At 36.0% G+C, this 22,034-nt stretch overlaps 1 protein-coding gene across 6 annotated transcripts in view; it reads right to left on the bottom strand.

The window, feature by feature from the left end:
- The window catches only part of DLG2 (discs large MAGUK scaffold protein 2), a gene marked incomplete at both ends in the record, with an annotated part of 1,073,896 nt that overhangs the window by 307,342 nt on the left and 744,520 nt on the right, over positions 1-22,034 (bottom strand). For all 6 annotated transcript variants that reach the window (XM_084304810.1, XM_084304812.1, XM_084304813.1 and 3 more), the window contains one exon: positions 2,252-2,388. In XM_084304810.1, the coding sequence (XP_084160936.1) occupies positions 2,252-2,388 (137 nt within the window). The remainder of the gene's footprint in view (positions 1-2,251; positions 2,389-22,034) is intronic.

Below are 22,034 nucleotides of genomic sequence, written 5' to 3'. Positions count from 1 at the left end.
CAACCACCACAGCAGCTGGTGAGAATTCCAGAAGGATGACAAATTCTAGTAAATATTACAGAGAAATGTTGGAAAATAAAAAGATCAAGAAAGCAAGCACTACTGAGAAGAAAAACAATGAGGAAGAGTTCAAATATATAATAAATAAGGAATCAGTGAAGCAGCAGTAGGACCATGCAGGTGACAAGGGTAATATTGCGTCGATAAAAGTGGTAACACTGCCAAAAGAAAGCAATGAATTCTTTCACTCACTTATCACAAAGGAACATGAAGTAAATGCCATGAACTGACATATACTACAGAGGGCAGAAGAGAAAAAATACTGAAGGTATTCAAGAAAACCCACAAGGTATAAAGAAGTCAGGGTGTCTTGTCAGAGAGAACCACAAAACATATCTTTTCATCTCCATGAAGTTTAGAAATAGGTTTTGGTCTTGCAACTTTATCTCCAAAATGTAGTAGTTAAGAGCAAATTGATACTATGACTTTTACGCAACAGTGAAAAGCTTGGTCTGGAAGTACGGGACTATGCATGTTATGGAGAGCGATATTATGATTGACTTTTTTCCTCATTTTACATGCAGTGATAAGAGGAGATGATGGTAAGTGCATGGTGCAGAACAAAAGAAAAGCAGTATGAAGATGTGACATCAAACATACTAAGAATGACTTCTGGTCATTTTCAGAGGTCAGATTCAGGAATAAAAACTTGTCCCAGTGGATAAACCTGTATTTACCTGTATCTGACTGCAGTGAATCATAGGTTAAGGACTGAGAAGAGATACTTAATAGGCAAATCCTACCAAAAATAAATAAATAAATAAGTTCTACATTCTGATGTAGAAAATTGTTTTTCTACTGAAATTCATTGTAATTAAGTGACACTGGAGGCAAGGAATGCAGTGTGCCTGTGTTTTGCAGATATTATGTATTTCTTCAAGTGAATTGGAAGAAGTTAAGAGTAAGGTAACAAAAATTTGCAAATCACACAAAAACCGAGAAGGAATTATCACCACAGCAAGAAACAACAGCCGAATACAAGTAGATTTTCTATACGGTGCTAAAGAACAAAATAAGGAGCAACTTTGGCAAATATAAGAACACATTTCTATGGAAAAATGAACAAAAATGTCATTAAAGAGCAGGGACTTGAATTTCACTGTGCTGAAAGCCTGAAAAGAGGAAATGTCAGAGAAATGTTAAGTTCTAGTTTCATTTTGCTTTGATTTGCTAACATTATTTGATCTTTATGTTGTTTTATCTGTCTACTAGGTTTAATTAAAAAAAGCTAAAGTCACCAACACAGCAACCAAGTGCCTTTTATGTTGTGTTTAAAACCCTGAAAACGAATGGCCATCTTCACATGTGACTGGAACACAGTTTTCCCAGCCAAATACAGAAAACTTCAGATATATTTTTACAGGCAGAAAAAAAGGTCACAGCAATTTTTCACTGCTTAGATATCATGCCACAAAGCAGAGCTACTGCAGTACACTTTTTTCATGGCAATGACTGAAAATATATTTCTCTGCTTGCTGAAATCTATGCAAATGCATTGACATGAATACAACTTGACATAGATTAACTTCTGCTGATTCATCAGGGTCCCTTACAAAGAATTAAAGAAACTCTGTGAGTGGGAAATAATTATCTAGAGGGAACAATATACTAGCACTGCAAATATCAGGAAAAATTTCCCAAAGTGAGATCTATCAGAGAATTAAGAACACTTCCTCAAGGATAAAAGATAGAAAATGTATCTTTAATAACATCTAAATGGAGCATCTACATGAAGCATTCATGCATATAGTAAAATATAGGTAATAGTCCACTGACAGTGGCTACACTTGAGAGTTTTGTGGCATATTTTACATCTTATCACTTTCTTGAAATGGTCAGTAGAATCAGTTGTGCTGTAATAAAGTTTGTGTAACACCTTTCTTTAGAACTTTTACGGTACATTTTGACCTATGTGCACAATACATTTATTCTCTTCTTAGTTAAATGACTGTAACAGCAATACAACACATTGCCTTTTCTTCACAAAATATTGGTTTCCCAGTATATATTTTTTAACAGTAGTCCCAGAAATACATATAAATAATGAGAAAAAAATGAAGATGTCAAAAATCTAATATAATTATTAGAGAAGTTGTAATGGTTACGTTCATTAAAATGTACAGTAAATAAAATTCCCTACATGAAGCAACTTTCAGTCATACAAAATCCAATTTACATTTGTCATACTTACCATAAGAAGTCTATCTCCAACCTGCAACCTCCCATCTTTTTGTGCAGCTCCTCCATCAATAATCTTGGTGACATAAATACTGTTGTCCCCAGGGATGTGTTGGTTTCCCACTCCTCCTGCAATACTGAAACCCAGACCTGGAGAAGATATGAAAAACAAAACATTATCAGTACAAGAATAACACTAAGTAAGAGTGTAATTGTATAATTACAATATTTTTTAAAGAAATGCAAACAACATAACAGGTATTTGAGGGGTCATATGCTTTCATTTTTCCTTGGAAGTTGAGGGACAGAAATAAATCAATGAAATTCCTTTCCACATACAATAATAGAAAGGTAAATATAAAAAGAATCAAACCAATGATGATTTTATACTAATGTCTTGTCCACACCAGGGGACAGTGCAACCTACATAAACAAGTTATGGCATAACTTCTTCATGGTGGAAATTTCTGCTGACTAGTAATGAAACTCTGAAGCTTGGACTTCATTTTAATAAATATTGGTATAAAATAAATCACAGTCTACCACAAAATAAATTAAAGGTATTCTTATTGTCTACAGAATTTGAAAAATACTGTGAGAGGTGTACTACAGATTTTGTAAGTTTCTGTAGTACCACATTAAAAGATGTGAGAAAATGAAAGATAAATGGTGTATTTTGATTTAATTCTGCTTTGCATATTTTTTCCAGGACACAAGTATCTTTGGCTATTCACATATAAAATAGGAAATTGATAGTTCACATATAACTTTCTCTCAGTTTCTCTCTTTTCCTATCGTCTGACACAGTACATAAATAGACAGATCATTGCTCTCACTTGTAATAACATTTTTATCTCTCAATCAGAGAAAAGACAGAAACTACTGCGCTCCATTTCCATTAAAATCTACTTCATAAGGTATATTTTTTATAGATTATATATCTAATGGGAACTTTCATTTGAACAAATAAGCTGTTACTGACAATAACCTGCTTAGATTATTGCTTGAACCAGGCATTTCTCTTTTAGCTGAATAGAAAAAGTAGTTGTATCTACATAGAGAATAATAACTAGTTTTGTCTTTGATCATGGTGTTCAGTCATTCTTAAAGCAAACATATTAGTAATAGCTTCAGCGTGAGCAGTGAAAATGCAGTAGAAAAATGAACTGCCTGGAACTTGGCATTTTATTGCAAACTCACCAGCGTGACTGGCTGTGCACTTAGACTTAAGTGATGGTTTATTTAATACACACAGACTTCTTTAGCAGCTATATGAGTACAGAGATAAGCTTTTTGAGTGAATTAAATCTCAAAAAAAAAAAAAAAAAGTGATTTTTTTCTCACACTAGTTTAATTTGATCATTATTTTTAGCTTAAAAAAATGTGAGGTCAGATAACATAGTGAGCTACTTCATGGATACTGTGAAAACAGTAAATTACAAAAAGAAACCTCTGAAATTATATCTCAAATTGAAATACTAAATTAAGATGACTATTATCAGTATACATTAAGTTAATTCAGAAGTATCAGATAATTAAAATGAAGCTTTATTTAATTTCCAGCTAAAGCTGATGATCACTGTTACTATTTATGTTCTACTGCCAGGACAACTACAAGAATAAAAAGATTACATAAGGGTATTCTAAGAAAATACCCAGAATTAAAATTTTCTTTAAAACATTAGATGTGGACTAGGAACAATGACTGAATGTTCCCTGGTGACATAATTATCACCCTTTTGGGAAAAAAAACAAAAAACAAACAAACAAAAAAAAACCCTGCATGTTTCTATCAGTAAAATGAAGCTCCGACAGTATTCCAGAATGATGATGACAGGCACAGGAAATGAGTGGGCAGCTCACTGCAGCTGGAGAGCTTTCTTCAGCTCCACTGCTCACCTACAGCATCACTGTGGGAAGATTAGGTTATCATATGCTTCAATCCTCTTCTCTCTCCTTTATTAAAAGTGCACACTTGTAAAGGGCAAGGTCATTTCTGTCTGTATAGATGTACCGTATTTTGTGCAAAAGGGTTCCTTGTCCTGCTGCAGTATAAGCAAAGACCATTGCTTCTACTTGAAGCAGTGCTGAGAGGGGTGGTGGGGTGGTGGTGTTTTTTTTTGTGTTTTTTTTTTTTTTTTTCATGGTTATATCACAATTGACATGTAAAATCACAAAACAAACAAACAAACAAACAAACAAACAATCTTGTAACATGCTACCCCATTACAAATGTTTACGGTGATGAAAAGAGTAACTTTTTGTGCTTTTTTAATGGACATAAAATGTGACAGCATGGAGCTATATTGTGTTGGTAAGCAGGGTCTGCCTTTAGAATCCATATAATCAGCCTCAAGTATGAAAAGGTGTAAAAGAACTGAACAAGGCAAGACAAAATACTGCAGGGGTGAGGGTGGCTGGGAGAGCCAAATGAGGAAGAGAGAGTTTCCGTGGCTTTTCTATCTGTAATGATCTGGATCCATCTGGATCCAACACTTGTATGTGTTAAAAGATCACTTCTTGGGAAAAATGTGGAATGGAACCATGGCAACATTTAATTTTACTGAAATTATTTTTGCTAATTGCCAGAAACACTAGAAAAATATATTACAATAAATCTTTTGGGTAGGATTTATCTGGCTAAATGACATCAGACTACTATGCTAACCATTTATGATAGCTTTATAATCAATGAAAATTCATTAAAGACTTTTAGAGGGTGATTCATCTCATCTCAAACAGACATCTGAAAGAGACAAGATGAATCACGCTCTTGGTTTCTGAAAGGCTGGGGGCTGGATGTGGGAACAGGTGGGTGGGATGATCAGTGCGACACAGGTTCACAACCCAAGTTACATTCTCAGCTCCAATTATACTGAAGGTTTCTGCTTTGTTTTCAGACCTGAAAAAGGTTTGAGCACCTATGGTTTGGATCTCTCTTTTAACTGGCTACATCGGGTCAGTATTTCCGATTTTTACTTGTCTTTGAAATGGAGAATCATTCAAATGTATGGTAACAAAGGGAGCAAGATACGTTCTCTAAACTCAGTTGTTTGAATTGCTCTGTTGAGTTCAAAAATCAAAATAGAACGTTTAAATGTAGAACCTTTTTCTTATTGACTTCTTGACTTTGGTCAGGAAGACTTTGCCATCAGAATACAGAAGGATGGGAGACATTTTCAGAATTGCCCTTTATCTTACTTTCTGTTTTCCTTATTTACTCTCTGCTTCACAGCAACACATCTGCTTGGACAGAGAGCCCAATTTCCTCATAACAGGAATTAGATGGAGAAAAAGAGAAAACTACTCCAAGAGGAGAAAGGGAAGAGAATGGCTTTAATAGTGGTGTATGCATGTCCATGTCACACGGCTTCATTTAAAACCACTGTAGGCACATACAAAATTGTATAAAATAGGCAAAATGAATCAAACTTTATTTCCTTCCATTTACAGCGGGTAGGTGTTTGCAAAATTCATCCACCTTTACCACAAGTGCAGGAGATAGTTTTTTTGTTTGTTTGTTTGTTTTTGATTAGTCCAACAACAGGTGCTTTTATATGATAATAACAAAATCAATGTGTAAGACGCAGGGGATATGTCCACACTGTGAACATATCATTTTCCAGAGTAACCAAACAGACAGGGAACCTAAAAGACCAATGACTGCTAGATAATGTCAGCTTTGTAAAAAGAAGTGAAGTTAAATGAAACTCACTATTAATACAAATGGGATTTTGTGCTTGCTACTATCCTACACAGAGAAACAGGTTTATTTTAAGCTAGCAAACAGAAAGAGGATTTTAGAGGGCAAATCCAACATGAGTTCCACAGTCCTATCTGAGAAGCTCAAAATAATGGGGCAGCCAAAGACAGTCAAATTTAGGTCATAAACTGAGACGTTTGTGATTTGCAAATATTTAACCAAAATAGTGTGCTCTAGAGACATAAAATGTGTAATTCTTTATTGCAGAATTCCTGGTTTTACCACAGCATCCCTTATCACCAAGAGACAGACATCCTCAACACTGAATACCTTGAAGCCACAAAAAGCACAGGACTTCTAATAGAAATATTAGGTTACAAATTAATTAAATATGGACAGAAATGTGCATGTAAGCACAAGAAGAAATAATAAGGGTTAGAAAAATGTTGTGTATTGACAATGCAGAGCATTCCTTGAAATAAAACTGAAAATGAGTCATTTCTGTCAAACCTGGTAGGTCTGGGCTCTATTAAGACTGCAACACAGATATCTTGTCAGCAGAAGACCCTGTACCATAACATCAGGATGCTGACAGCAAGATTACATCATGTTCCATATGCCATTCCCTTGCCTGCAAGCCCAATGGGAAAGCAAATAATTGCAATAAAGATATGTATTTGCTAAATGAAAACAAAACAAAAACAAACAAACAAACAAACAAAAAACAGGCAATGAACAGCCACTGTGCTTATAGCTTATGGAGGCTGAAGAAAGCAATATTCTGAAGTAAAGGACCACCCCATAACAATGGTGGTCTCTTAGACAGTACAAAACATCTGTACTAAAATTAGTTGATGGTCAACAATCAAGAAAATGACAAGGGATGTGGTAAGGTTTCCATGTCCTGTGTCCTTTGTGTCACACAACAGTGAGCTAGGCCTCCTCAGCACAAGCATCCAAGGGCTTTTGATGTGAGTAAAAAGAAAAGTGAATGAAATAGATAAGAGAATGAGCAGAAGTAAAGTATAAGTAAGTAACATATGTACAGATTTAATGAATACTCCCCTCTCTTCCTGTATGATGTCTCATTGTGTTTTGCTACAACCATTTCCTACAGGTGAGAACCGATCTGTTCCAGAACAGTATCTGAACTCAGATTTTGAGAAACTGTTCTAGGCAGCAAAACAAGCTAACACAAACACAAAATACCCATGCAACACCCTGCACACTGAGGACCTTCCATGACAACACCTGGATGTGGGGTGGGACACCCCACATGGACCATGCTCCTGTGAGCAACCAGAAAAGGCAAATGGAGGCAGCTCTCATCTTTCCACAAACCAGACGCTTTTACAGCACCTGGTTACAAAAATTAGAGCTCAGTATTGAAATTACTTATTACTTGAAATTACTTTAAGCTTCCAGAGCCAACGTTTAGATGTCTCTCTTTTTTTTTTTTTTTTCCTCTGAAAAAGGGAAGAACAGGATCATACTTATGAACCTACTCATGACTTCATCAAACCTGGAGCAATGAAGTCCCTACACAGGCCTCTAATTAAATCAAATTCCACTTAGAGGGAGGAAAGGAACATGGATAATATAAAATGCTTTCACTGTTATCAGCTGATCGATTTGTTTTGACAGGCCCACAGTTATATCTAGCGCTATATGAATAAACAAACTAAAGCAAGGTTAGTTATAAACAGAGGAGCAGCAGGGAATATCCCCCTCCCCCCTTCCCTTTTGCTCAAACCTGTAGTTGCCAGTTTTAGGTTTTCTGGAGGAGAGATAGATATAGTACCTTATAAATGTGGAATTTTAATATCCCTGTTATAGCTGTGACTTATGATTAATGTTCATTATTGACATCAGTTTCATTTATTATTTGGTATGCACAAAAATGAAATATAGTACAAAACAAAAATTAAAATGTTACACAATAATTAAACAATGATACAAGGAGGAACTTCCTCTACAGAGCTTTCCTTCCTTCCTTCCTTCCTTCCTTCCTTCCTTCCTTCCTTCCTTCCTTCCTTCCTTCCTTTTTCTTTTTTTTCTTTTTCTTTTTTTTCTTTTTCTTTTTTCTTCTTCTTCTTCTTCTTCTTCTTCTTCTTCTTCTTCTTCTTCTTCTTCTTCTTCTTCTTCTTCTTCTTCTTCTTCTTCTTCTTCTTCTTCTTCTTCTTCTTTTTCTTTTTCTTTTCTTTTTCTTTTTCTTCTTTTTCTTTTTCTTTTTCTTTTTCTTTTTCTTTTTCTTTTTCTTTTTCTTTTTCTTTTTCTTTTTCTTTTTCTTTTTCTTTTTCTTTTTCTTTTTCTTTTTCTTCTTTTTCTTTTTCTTTTTGTTTCCTTCTTCTTTTTCTTTTTCTTCTTCTTCTTCTTCTTCTTCTTTTTCTTCTTCTTTTTCTTTTTTTCTCCCTCTCTGTCTATCTATCTGTCTGTCTTTATTTTTCATCCCATGGATCAATTCCTGAGAAACTATTAATCCTAGAAATAATGTCTTTTTTTTTTTTTCTTTTGTCCATGCTGCAGGGGTAGATTCAAATATCAATTCATTTGAGTGAATTCTTATAACAATTCCTATTCCTGACTCATGTCAAAGCTTATACCAGAAGAAGTTACATGAGTAAAAATTGACTACGTTTTGTTCTGAGGATGAAAAAATCAGTCCAAAGTACAGTATGATTCATAAAACTTTAACTAATATTCATAACAAGCTTAAAAGCTGCCTGCTTTCATTGCCATCTTTAGTTCCCATTTCAGACCTGTTCCCAAATCACTTCAGAGGGCTTTTCTTGAGTAAAAATGTGGTAATAGCCTTGACTGGAAGAAGGCCCAGCGCCCTACAAGGCCAATCATGACCTGATGTCCCTTTCTAAACTTTCTAAACAGCCTTGAGTTGAAAATTTCAAGTATCTTACTGATTGTTTTTGACTTTTTTCTTTTTTTTTCTTCAGAAATATCTAATATTTTCCCAGATGTCTGGTAGAATGTTTGTTGAAAGATGACGTACAGTGCCACCAGGTAAGAAGAATATTCTTTGAAATCACCTTACACAAGGAGAAAATTATAGCTTATTTTACACTGTGTGTGTCCTTCATGCCTTCAGCTATTTATCCAGCAGTTGTCATGCTGCTCCTTTGTTCCTGCCCATAGCCATTTTTACTGTAATTATTTTTATTAATCCCTACATTCTGGCTGTCAGTGCATCACCTTTTCATACTACTGAACTGGCAGAGATGCCAGATTTCAGTACAGCCTGCACTGAGGATGCAAGTGGACAGCATACACAAGACTTCCATAAGCATGGCAAGCACACTTGTGACCATGACTGCACACTGTTTGACAGTTGTGATTATACAGCAGGCAAATAAAATCCCTTCCTTGCAAGTCAGCACTGTTTGCACAGCAGCACTGATGCCTCTCCCCAAGGGAATGGGCCCTTCAGTCACCTCAGGAGAGAGGGCTTGCAGCTTTTCTGCATAGAGGAAGATTTTGGTCAGAATTTTTAGTGGAAAATAAACAGAAAAAAATTGCCTCTTACTCTTTTTACCTGCACAAATTTTAAACACTGCAAATTCAAATTTTAAAATAAATCTTAATAAAAAGTTAATTTTCATTTTAACTATTCTTAATTTAATAAAATTAAAAATGTTAATTGAAATTTAAAACACTGCAGTGACACAATCTGGCTGCACAGCCCTGAGTAGGGACCTCTGCTCTCACTGCATGCTTGAGAGACGAGAGTCAGGAGAGAGTCAGGAGAATGATCCCACAGAGATTAAAATCTCTTCAATGCACAGATGCATGCACACATTCATGCTGATGCTGCCCCAAATAGCTCTCTGAATGACTAAGGGCTTGGAGGGATAGCAGCCAGCTAACACTGAATGGAGGAGAGACTGTGGTAGTAGTGTGGTTGGTGACTTAAACGGCGGTGACGGCCAGATGATTTCGGTACTTTGATTAAGACTACCTAAGCAGGTTTGAAACCTCCATTTCAATTTTTACACAGTGCTATCCATGCCATCAGGTTGCATATATAATTTTAAAATTCAGCTAGCACACCACTACCGACAGTTTCTTACAGCTATTCCAGATCAGTGGGGTGCTGGAACGCCTGGCAGGCTCCCTGTAATAACACTGATTTTTCTGAGCTCACTCTTGATCTAGGGGTGCAAGATACTACAGCTTTCCTCTGGGATTCATCTCAATCCTCTAAGACCCAGAAAAGTCAGAAATGCAGAAAAGTCCAGAATATATTAACAAGCCTTGCGGCTATTTCAGGGATTTTTTGCTGACATTGCTCTGGTCTCTATGCCTGTTCAGAAGCAATTTTAAACAATTACAACTCTTCTCCAACTGCTTTTTTATTCTTTTGGGCAGAAAAACCAAATAACAACAACAACAAAAACAAACAAACAAACAAAAACACACAAAAACATTGCAGTAGAAACCACTGGGTTGCAACAGTAAGAAAGGAATCTGTTCTCAGGACATGGGGTTACACTTCAGAAAGAAATGTTTACATTGCCCACTTTGAGTAGATGATGGGGAGGAGAGATTATGATGCAAGTGTTAATATACGTGCAACACAGCGAGAGTAGGCTCAAAAACAATCGCTCAGTAGATACTGTAGGTAAAACCTTGGTTTTACACTATCATAACAGTAAAGCTCATCTTTCTGTAATCGTTAATAAAACCTTAAAAATGTGTTTGTTAAATTATATTTCTGTTTGTACAAATTGAAAAAAACCAAACAAACAAAAAAAAAATCTGTCTAAAATACAAATGGAAACCATTCCTTCTTTTCCAATCAGTTTTACACTTAAATATCTTTCCCATTACGGACTTCTTGCCTGCATATACTCATCCCCAAAGATTCATTCCCTCCAGATGTAGCTGAAAAGAAGAAAACAGCAAGCTAGGAAAATACACTTGGAGGCTCATTAGAAATGGTATTTATTCTTAATTTCTACATTTATTCATATTAATTTATTCAAATTTGGAATAAATTTCCCAGAAAGCACAGACCAGCAATGGCCTCATTGCACAACAGGAATTCTCAAGAATATTTCATAATTTATCTTGAAAAGAGAAGGCAGTATTCCTAATTATTCACAATAAGCAGATTTTTAAAGCATTAACGAGGATTTAAGTTCACTAAAAATCGTATTAAATCACAGTCACAATTTTAGTAGCTTAAATGCAAGAGAGAGGAGATGATTTTGTTTTTGACATCTACTGGCACTCCAAGAATTAAAGCAACCAGCTCAGCTCTTTCAGAAAAAGGCACAATACACCAAGTCTAAACATTTAATGTTAAAAACAGTCAAATGATGCTTTTAAAATTTTGAAAATTACTGACAGATAGAGCTGAGATATGCCACTTAGTATTAACTGCTCACAATTTTACTTTTTGAAATGTCTTTTCACCTCTCTCATTTCCATGCAATGTTTGCATATGCCTACACTGGAGCTGCATATGTACACTGATTTCACGTTCACGCAGGAAGTTTCTGCACATTCTTGGTGCACCCACAAGTACAAACAGTCCTCATATCCAGAGTCACCAAAAATCAGAATTTTAGATTAGGGCAGCCATCATCTGGCTCCCTGCTTCTGTGAAAGCATCATTTACATCTTGCAGGGAACAATGTTAAACACGGCATAAGTGACTGTGCTGTGTTGAATGTCATATGAATGGACTGTTAAAGACTATCCTTTCTCTTTTTCTCATTCTATTTGTTTCTGCATTAGCAGCATGTTTCTTGACAGGAGTTTGTGAGGAGGGGGTGCTTTACTCCATCCTCAACACTACCCTTTAATTCAGTGGAAAAATCAGCTGGAAAAACCTGATCAAAGATGAAGCAGTAAGCTGTCATAATTGGCAGCAGAAAACCAGGAGGGGGGTTGCAGCATGCGTTTTTAAGATTGTAATATGCTGACCTAGAGCTGCACTACTGCCAAAAGAGGTAACTCTGCTCTCCTCCCTGCCCTTGGCCACACTTCCCCACTGCATGCCTTGTACCAGCCATGAAAATTTTCTAGCCAAATAGATTAGCAGCTGAAAATGGCACAAAACCACAGACAAACTGGTCTAAATCACAGACCAGGTGCATGTTCATCAACACCTACAGAGGCGGCAGCAGGGGCTGGCAGCAGAGGATGGTGTTGGACCCCAAGTCCTTTTTCCTGGTGGCACAGCTTTCCACAGGGTACATTAAGAAAGTTGTGACTGCTGCGGAGTGCAGGCAAATTGAACCTGGGGGATGTGCTAAGAAGGAAAGATGCAGGAATAGAAGATGGAGACAGGAGCACAGAAACAGCTGTTTATACCAGCAGAGCACAGAGAACATTTCAGTGAAAATATGCCATTAGAGCGTGAGGCCTACTGGGAGGAAAGGGAACAATAAAACTGCTCTCCTTAGCTTGAGAGAGAGAAAGAGAAGTTAGCAATCACAGGTTTGTAATGCTCCTGAGAACTAAGACAGATCTGATATCATTATAAGTGAAGAAAACAGTGAAATAGTGATGCTTATTCAATATTTCTCCAGTTTTTGCTCTGGCAGATATACTGGTACATGAACCTTTCCTGACTAGAGAATGAAACATAAAGCCTTTAACTCATCCTTTCAAGAGAAGCACTGGGCTCAAGAAAGATGGGTTTAACCACCTTTGGTTGCCCTGATAGAATGGCATTCAGGGAGTATTCATGCATATATTTGAAAGCAGTGGGAAACCTTGTTTTTACCTTACACAAGTTTTTAAGATAATTAGACTCGTTACCATAATTATGTTTTTGAGTTGTATTTATTTTAACTGCACCCCCTGTTCAAAATGTTCTTTTCCCTCAAGATGTATCTCATAATCAGGTCTGTAAGGTTATCAATTTGAGGCAGAAGTATCTGGAAATGGGATCAGCATCGCTGGGCTGGATCTCACTGGTGTAAAACCTAGAGAAGTTCCTTTTCCCTAACCTTCTCGTCTCTCCACCTGACAATTTATATGAAATCTTGAAGTTTTTTTTTCACCTTCCAGTTCTGCTTGGCTATTAAATTTCACTTGACTCTATTTTTTTTTTTTTAATTTATTTATTTTTAAATACAAGTCAATTCCAGGACGTAATTTTTGGACCTAAAAAATAAAAATCATATCTCATGGATTCTCTGGAGGCAGTTACACAAACCTGGAATGCACTGACAAGATCCAAAAATCTGCTATTACTTTAACAATACATATTCAGTTGGGATCAAACTGTGAAATAAAGTTCACTTTCTACGCACACGGAATACCAGTTGTTTCAACCAAATCTGTGCTGACAGTCAATCATAGTATGGCTGTCATTAACAAATAGTACCTACATCATTTTCAGCTTAGTTTACTATGAATTACTGCAATTACTGACAGCAGCACAAATTATTTCACCTCCTAATAACACTAAATGAAAAGCACTTGATCCTGTAGGTGTGGAAACCAAGATATGTTTTAAAGTAGTAATGTTTTAAAGTAGCCATTATTATTATTATATTATTTTTTTTTAATCATGGTACTATATAAAGCTGTGCTTTTCTCACCATTGTTTTCCGATCAAGATTCAGTCTTGAAACATGAAATAATTATTCTAATTCACACACACACAAAAGAAAATATTTGCTGTGTGTAACGTTATATATTAATATACAATAATAATAATATATCCGGGTCCAGCTAGGTCACTACTTTCTAAATTGGATGGTTGTTCTAGCCAAATATTTAGTAAGTTTTCACCAATTAAATGGAGAAAGAAGAAGCATTCTGTCAGGTTGGGATTTGTTTAACAACCATAAATGTCAGGGAGAGACTCATCAGTTTCTTTTGTTCATCCTCCATTCAAAGAGGGGAATTTAGCATTTATCTTCTTATTCCTGTTGCAAAGCTGAACAGAAATACTTTCTTGAAAAGCTCTCTGCCAATTATATTGAAGCTTGAAAATACAAAATGAAATCAAAGTTCATCTTGTATCCTCTTATCTATTTGCAATCAACCCATAAATAAGACATCATCCATTCAGTTCCATCCTCTTTAAAAATACAGACAGAAATCAAGACACAAATTCACATTTATTTTATTTTATTTTTTTTAATGTAAGGCAATTTATAGAGCCCTGCTGTTAAAAATTTACAATTACATAGATGATACAGAAAAAAGACATGTTGCTTACTGAAATATACTAATAAGGTGAAGGCATGCTGAAAACAGATTCATAAGTCATTGGTCTTTGCTTTGACAATTCTTTTCTCTCTGAAACTATACCTTGGTCCCTTAGTTCTGTCTATCAATGATATTTTCTTGCAGCACACTTAAGAAAGTGAAACAAAAATGCTTTATTTGCCAGTGAGAAGCATCCTCTACCCTCATAGAGTAAAATCAGACACTTGTGTCTCCTCAGAAATTATGTTAAATGTTTGCTGAGGGAGTTATACTCTTATACATTACTAGAAACTTAACATGAACCCATATTTGAAATCTGTATTCAGAAGTACAGATCTTTCGAGACAGGTCCCTGAGCACATACAATTTTCTAAAAGCTTGTGCTTAACAGTGTGGAGACTCAGACTATAACACTTCAATGTGATCGTTTCAGGCTGGGTTACACTACAGATTTTCTCTGAATAAGGGTTTTCCTGACACTTTTTATCAGAGAACTTCATTAGATACATTAAAACACAAGACCCTGCTATTAGTCCCCCTAGGGGTTCTATCACAGGGTGTTAACATGGTCTTTGCCTCAGCTATTTTAATTAATAATAGTGCCTGAATCTCCCTGCAGTACCAGAGGTAGGGTGTCCAGGAATGGCATACACAGCTTCCCTAATGAAAAGTGAAACCCTGTGGAAAAGAATGAATGCGCTGATGTGTTGATTTATTCCTAGACCATTTCTTGGCCACCCCTTGGAAATTTTAGGCAGCTCTTTGGATGAAAAGACTCATCCTAGTTACATCCACAGATGCATAACCCAGACCCTAAAAGATTGATTTTAGATGTAAAGAAATGCAGCTTTATTTACAGATGGAGAAAAGCATTTTATCTGCAGTCAAGACTTACCATTAAAAGCTTTAGTACAGTCCAAAGCAAAGGAGTCCTGGCCATTCTCCAAATACTGAAGCCTACTGTGAGAACAGCCTTTGACAAAGAACCAGCCATATACCTGACCAAGATGTTTGTAAGGAGCATGATCCTGACTTGAGCAACAGGAAAGTTGAAAAGCAGAGAAAACCTAGCCTGTTGTGAGTGAAAAAAATGCAGGCTGAGACTGCAGTTTACCTGTTGCAGTATTCATTAATAGTTTCACGTGTGAAGAGGTTTCTTTTCTAAAATTTTTTTATTGGTCCTAGCCACAAGTAAAGAAAGAGGGAAATCAAAAACACTAAATTACAGTTGACAACTGGCACATGAATTGTGTGTGTTTTTTGCCTGGAAGACACCCTCTTTATTTCTGCAGGTACGTACTTTAATAGCTCTGTGCCTACTGTTTATCTTCATACTGCAGTGAAAAGAGAAAATTTTGTTATGATCACAGAGTCTTGGGGTTGCAAGAGACTTAACAGATTGTTTATTCTATCTCCTTGTCCCAAGGCAGAACCAAAGACAATAGCACCGTGTCTAACAAATGGCTGTTCAGCACACTTGGATATTTCTACTGCTAGGGACTTGGTGACCTGCCTGGTAATCTATCATATCACAATCCTCATTTGTCCTAAAATGCAATCAGTCTTGCTTATCGTAATTTGTCTACTAAGCTTTGTTCCACACCCTCCCTAGGGGGCACACAGAGCAAACTCACTCTTCAAAGATGTGCTGTAAAGCAAGAAGATTGCTATCAGGGGCCCATAAGACCCTTCTAAGTCTTTGGTGTTTCACATAAATGACTTTAGATCACTCGTTCTTTCCTTGTAGGACAGGCTTTCTAAATCTCTGATCATTTTTACTGCACTCCTCTGGAGTCCTTCCAGCTGGTCCACACCTTTCTTGAAGTGGAAAGCTCAAAGGCTGAGCTCTCCAGCTCAGTCTTTACCTGTGAAGGATGAAAGGATTTCTTATGTCTTATAAACTATACCTCAATTTATAAAACCCAGTATAGTGTTTGAATGTTTTATCGCAGCACGATGTGTAAAAGACAAGATGCTACAGCTAACAAAGTCTTACATCCTTTTCTATAGGATTTCTGTCTGGACAGCTTTCTGTTAAGCACTGTTTATTGCATTATTTGATTATTTCTGTTACACTTGTTTTTTCTTTCTTTCTTTTTTTTTTTTTCTTTTCTTTCCTGACCACTTTCAGTGTTAAACCCTCTCAGCACATGGTGTCATCTGAGAAAAATGTGAAAGAGTTGCAAAAGAGGAGTATGACATCCTCTGGTAACATTACTCTTCAAACTTTTTCTAGGTGCTTGAGATTTACTACTTTCTCTGGCATTCTGAGATTCTGAAAGCAAACTGATGGCTTTATATTCCCATCACTTTCCTTGTTCACTTCAGTGAAAATATGTTTTCTGTTTGCTCTTCCCAGTTTTTCCCTTTGCCTTCTCTACACAAGTGTTTAAAAACAACCCCTGTTTTGTCAGCCACATCTGAGTGGTCTGGGATCAAGATCTTCAGGGCCTGCAAAGTGTTAAAATATCTAACATATTTATGTGCTGTCTGGCCTGCTGCTTCTTCATTTGAAGTTGAGGTCTTTCCCCTCTGTCACTGGTTTTAATCATGATAGCAATCTTATCACAGATGACCTTTTTGTGAAAATTGATACCAGCAAAATAGCACGCACTTTTTATTATTTTCCCTCAAAAGCACCTGTCATCTCAGCATTCTCTCTCTAACTACAAAGTACATCTCTAAATTACAGTCATTTACACCACATTACAAAAAGGATGTGATTTGCTATTATAGAATTTATCAGTATTAATTTGAAATAACTTTCAGAAATTTTGGCTATAGCATTTGACAATTATTAGAATTTAGAAACAATGCACATCCTACCTACAGACTATTGGTAAGATTCACAACTACCCTACTACTTACACTGAGTTCATTTTTTGATTATAATACAGGAAACATAAACATGCCTATACTAAACTTTACTAAATTATTTACTGTAACTTTATGCTTCCTCATTTCAGTTTTCTCTATTGGAGTGGCTAATATGCCAATCTATTATTTTCATAAGACCTCCTAAAAACTGTTTTGCGTAACAAATAAAGCAAAGCAAAGAATAAAGAACAAAGAAAAAAAAAGTCTATTACATCCTCTTTGCAAATATATCTTTCCAAAGTAAAAACTTCAAGCATAGTCTGAAGATACTGTTCTTTTAGCTTACGCAACATATCTTCTATCATGTCCCAAAGACTCATTTTTGTCATAATGCCCTATTTTACATTCTCTTCAGCTCTAAGATCTTGCTTTACAACTGTTTCTTACTATCAAAGGAAACAATTGGACAAAATTGTTTCTAAAGAATCCATGAGCAAGCTTCTTATTTGTTCACAGAAATCACTACTGAAAATTCAGAAGCCAGCATCCCAGGTACTGAACCTGGGTTCATGCTCTTGGAATACTTTGGATATGTATTTCTCGTTCCACTGTAAGTTGCCTCCACATATATATTTTGCTATTGTAAGTTCTCAGTTGTGCATTTGTCTTAGAAAACAGAAACTAAAGGCTGAAGCATCAAGTAGTCTTCTTGCTTTTCTGACTTTCTTAAGTCAGACAAAAATGTTCTCTGGAAGAGGTCAGAGGATTTTTTTTTTATTATTTTTTTTGTTGTTGTTCTTTCAGACACCAAATGTTTTGTATTAAGAAAAATATATCACCCTGTCATTGTCCCAAGTGGCAGAAAAGAACTTAAATGAGCCTCTGCAAAAAGAAGAAAAAGAAGTGATACTCTCATGAATTGTAAGGCTTTAACTGCTCACTTGAAAGAACAGTTGAAGAGCAGCTGTCTGTGTGCCAGTGATCACAAGCCTTTGGCAAAGCAAAACTGAACTTTGCTTCTGCAATAAGCCTGATCTCAGTGTATCTGCAATACAGAAACCTCTGCAAATCAGCTGCCTTTGTATATGTGACTGCTGCAACACATGCAGTACCAGAATTTTTGTGCACTGGAGTCCCAGAGTTTTTTGTCCCATACCTTAGGATGACACAGCTGGAAAGTAACTGCAGAGACCACTTTTTTCATAGCAAAATGCTAAGAATCTTCTTTCATCCAAACTACAAGAGAGACTGCTATTTCTAGGAATATTACTATGATATTTAAAGAAACAAAATGAACAAGTAAAGAAACCCTAACTGATTGAAGAACAGCAGTTTTCCCTATAGTATTTTAGCTTTAACTTACTATTTGCTCTTTTTTTTTTTTTTTTTTTTTTTTTTGACAATTTGTCCAACACCTTTGGATTTTTCTTTTTTGTTTTTTACACATGTTTATAGCTGGTTGCTACTTTTTAGCTGTCACCTAGACAGCTAGATAGAAACCTAGATAGAAACCAAGTTGCATTATTTCTTCTGTTTTCATTATGGCTGACTATAATTATAGACAAGCTTCAAAATACTGAAAGCAAAATGAGGGTGACAGACCTGCAGAAAGGACTAGGATATAGTATGGGGAATAGACAGATGAATGACTATTTGCAATTAATCAGTTTGGCATCTGGCTTCTGACTAATCCAGCTACTCCCTTCAGAGATGCTTTAATATACTTCCTTCCTTTTTTTTTTTTCTTTCACCAGCTGGTGGAAACAAAATAATATCAAAAATCTTGAATATTTTTTAAAAATAAGCTGCAAGTTGATATTTTATTTACTGTATAAATCCAATCTGTAAAGCTTGACTCAGCTTTGTCACTCTACCACCATCAAAATCTCTGAGGCCTGTCTCAGAAGACTTAAAATACTGACTGCCTATGCTTAAATTCAAAAAAAAGGAAAGGAAAGGAAAGGAAAGGAAAGGAAAGGAAAGGAAAGGAAAGGAAAGGAAAGGAAAGGAAAGGAAAGGAAAGGAAAGGAAAGGAAAGGAAAGGAAAGGAAAGGAAAGGAAAGGAAAGGAAAGGAAAAAAGAAAAAAAAAAAGAATAGATACAGCTCCCCAAGTCAAAAAAATTAATTCAATACAATTTATTCCTCTGAAGGTGCCTTTCATGGCACTGCAGTAATTTGCTGATTCATGTTGTTTTCAGCAGACAGCAGATTTCTTGAGAAAGATCTGGACACCTAAAAAACTATCAAGAAGACAGATGTTGCTGTGTAGATAATTAACTGAACAATAAGGGATGAAATCACTGCTCTGTAATTTCACCTGGTTAATTTGCACTTTTGGCCTTATATTCAAGAAAGGAGGAAGCTCTGCAATGAAGCAGCCATAAGGATTCTCAGACTCCTCAGCTGCAAGTGACAGATGTCATGTCAATAAACGTATTCTACAAAGGGTGCTAAGGCCTTAATGTATCTTCTGTTGCATCAGGATGTCACATCAGGCTCAAGGTAATTGCTGTCATATAATTTTTTATTTATTAAAGTGCTGAAAGATCAAGCATAATCATTCCCTAAAATTCACCTGAGGAATTTAAAACTAAGAACATACAGGTGGTGAAAAAAGGCCAAGAAAACTGCCACTCCTTAAACAATTCTCACTCCTCCACTAAGAAAACAGAAAAGATACTGGCCTTCTGTGTACAGAAGGACTTCTTTCCACACCCAGCCCAGTAATTTAGCAAATGACGCCATTATCCTTCCTCATCTTTTGATTTATTGTGTATCTGGAAATACTGATGAGGTAATTAACATTCTGCTGTACTGTCTGATGTATCTCCTCCCTTTCTCTTGATGACCTGATGAAAACAGTGATGGCAAACATAATGAAAGGCATCTTCTCTAACTCCCTTTTAACTTTTACACAGCATTCTGGAGTGGAGAGGGAAATGATGAAAATATTCCCTGACCCAGAAATCCTTAGTCTACAGGAAAAAATGACTACAGACATTGCAAAATTATGAGACCTGCTCTAATTACATTACATTTGGTAAGTAAAAAAAAAAAAAAAAAAAAAAAAAAAAAAAAAAAAAAAGGAAAGGAAAAGGAGAAGAAGTTGGGAAATATATCGGGAATTTGCCAATTTGTGTAGCACTTGCCATAGATAAAAAACAAACAAACAAACAAACAAACAAAAAACAAACACAGTGTTTAGTGGTGGAGAAAAGTCCTCAGGATTTCTAAAAATAACAGAGAGAAAAATGCAGTGGTATCAAAAAACATCCCAAAGCTCAGATGCCAAAGTTTCCCAGAGACAAAAGATTTTGCCACAGACAAAAAGATTTTGTGAGGAATTTTCTAGCAGCGCCCCAGTATGTTTCTAGCAATCAGCATGCAGCTGGGAAAGCCATCTAGTAAGGAACTCACTTTGAAGTACTCCCACAAGTACAGGATACATTGAACAAAACTTATTTTTCAAGTGGTCTGCTCTACCTTCACACAGAAGAAAGCCATACAAGCAAGACCTGGAGACACATCTGTAACTATGTTAGTGATCCAAGAGCTGAGCACAGAAATTGAGTGCACCATTCCTCTGTATGGGCAAAGACAAGACAGCAATATCCTTCCCTCAACTTTCCTGCTTGAGATTACAGAGCTAAAATGCCTAAGGTGTCAAGAGCTGTGTTCAGGGCAATCTCATAACTCCTGCTAACTCTTGATTCTCAGCAAATGCCTTAAAAGTTAACTTTGACTGCAACAAAAGGGTTGACAACATGTCAGAGAAAATGAGGTCATACAGCTGCACTGTATTACATAGTGTACATAGCCAGAGCTGACAAAACTATCAAGGCAACTGAATAGTAATACAAAATTCCTACCTAACTCAGAAAGGGCAAGTACAGAAGATTTTGTCAGTTGAAATGTCAATCAGCACTTAGTCCCAAAATGGCTGAATTTGGTCTGATGTGACAACTGTTTGATATAACCTTTTTCTGCAATTTAATTGCAATTTGAACAACCAACACAAAAGACATACTTTTTTTTTGTTTTGTTTTTATTTTTCTCCACTGAATACAAAAAGAACCTAGCCAAAGCTGCTTTTTCTTCAAACAAAATCTTAAGCTTTTTGGCATCCGAGCCTACCTGCACATCTTTCTTTCCCAGTGCTGCTGGTTTTGCTCTACTGCAGACACAGTTCATTAAGATGAATCGTATTCTGCTGAAGCTGCCTCATCAGTAAGTATTGCTGAAGCAATTTAGTAATGATCTTAATGCGCAGTGCTGGATTTTTATAGCCATCTCAATTGGCTATTAAAATACAGCACTGCACTTTGGAATTGCTACTGCACTACTTCAGAAATTGTTAGCATGATGGAGTTGCAGAAAGTACTGTTCATTTCAGTAGAAACTTCGCTTGTTATGAATGATTTCTGGAAACTGATACTTAAAATCTACTATGAGATTGGGTGTGCAATTTGCATATTAACCCAAAAGTCTTAGAACTACTTGGAGAGTTTTTAAGAATTGAATAGTTTAGAGGGAAAATGAAGACAAACAAAATATGTATATATAAAACTGCTGCATAGTCTTCCAAGTCATTTTGCTCACTCCTTTATTGAAAATGGAAAATGAAAGGAAAACACACAAAAAAGGAAGTCACAATTATGACTATAAGATTCCAAACAAGTGACACCCTGCAGCTCATAGGATACCTCTACTTTTTAAATGGTGAGACAACCCACCAGATGGGTGGCATTTAAATTCTGTTTCCTTGCTGATGGAGAAAGCCATTACTTTGTCAATTAACTACTTAGCTCCAAAGATAGTTGAATTTGGTCTGTCATGACAACAGTTTGGTACCACCATTGTCTACCATTTAACTGCAATTCTAACAAACAACACGTCAGATTTACTTTGTTTTTGCACTGAATACAAAAAGAAGCTAGCCAAAGCCTGAAAAAATTGAACAGAAGTGCCAATCTAATGACTATTATTATGTGAAAGTACTCTAAATAAACACTGCTTTTCTTTAGGAATGAAGGAGCCACTCCACACTGAATGGTTTTTAAGAAATATTTCATATGTGGTAATTTATAC

This window comes from Netta rufina (assembly GCF_964035555.1).
Source record: "Netta rufina genome assembly, chromosome: 1".
In the NCBI taxonomy this organism is placed as follows: domain Eukaryota; kingdom Metazoa; phylum Chordata; class Aves; order Anseriformes; family Anatidae; genus Netta; species Netta rufina.
Note: the sequence above shows the minus strand (reverse complement) of the source record. Positions and strands in the feature narration are given on the sequence as shown.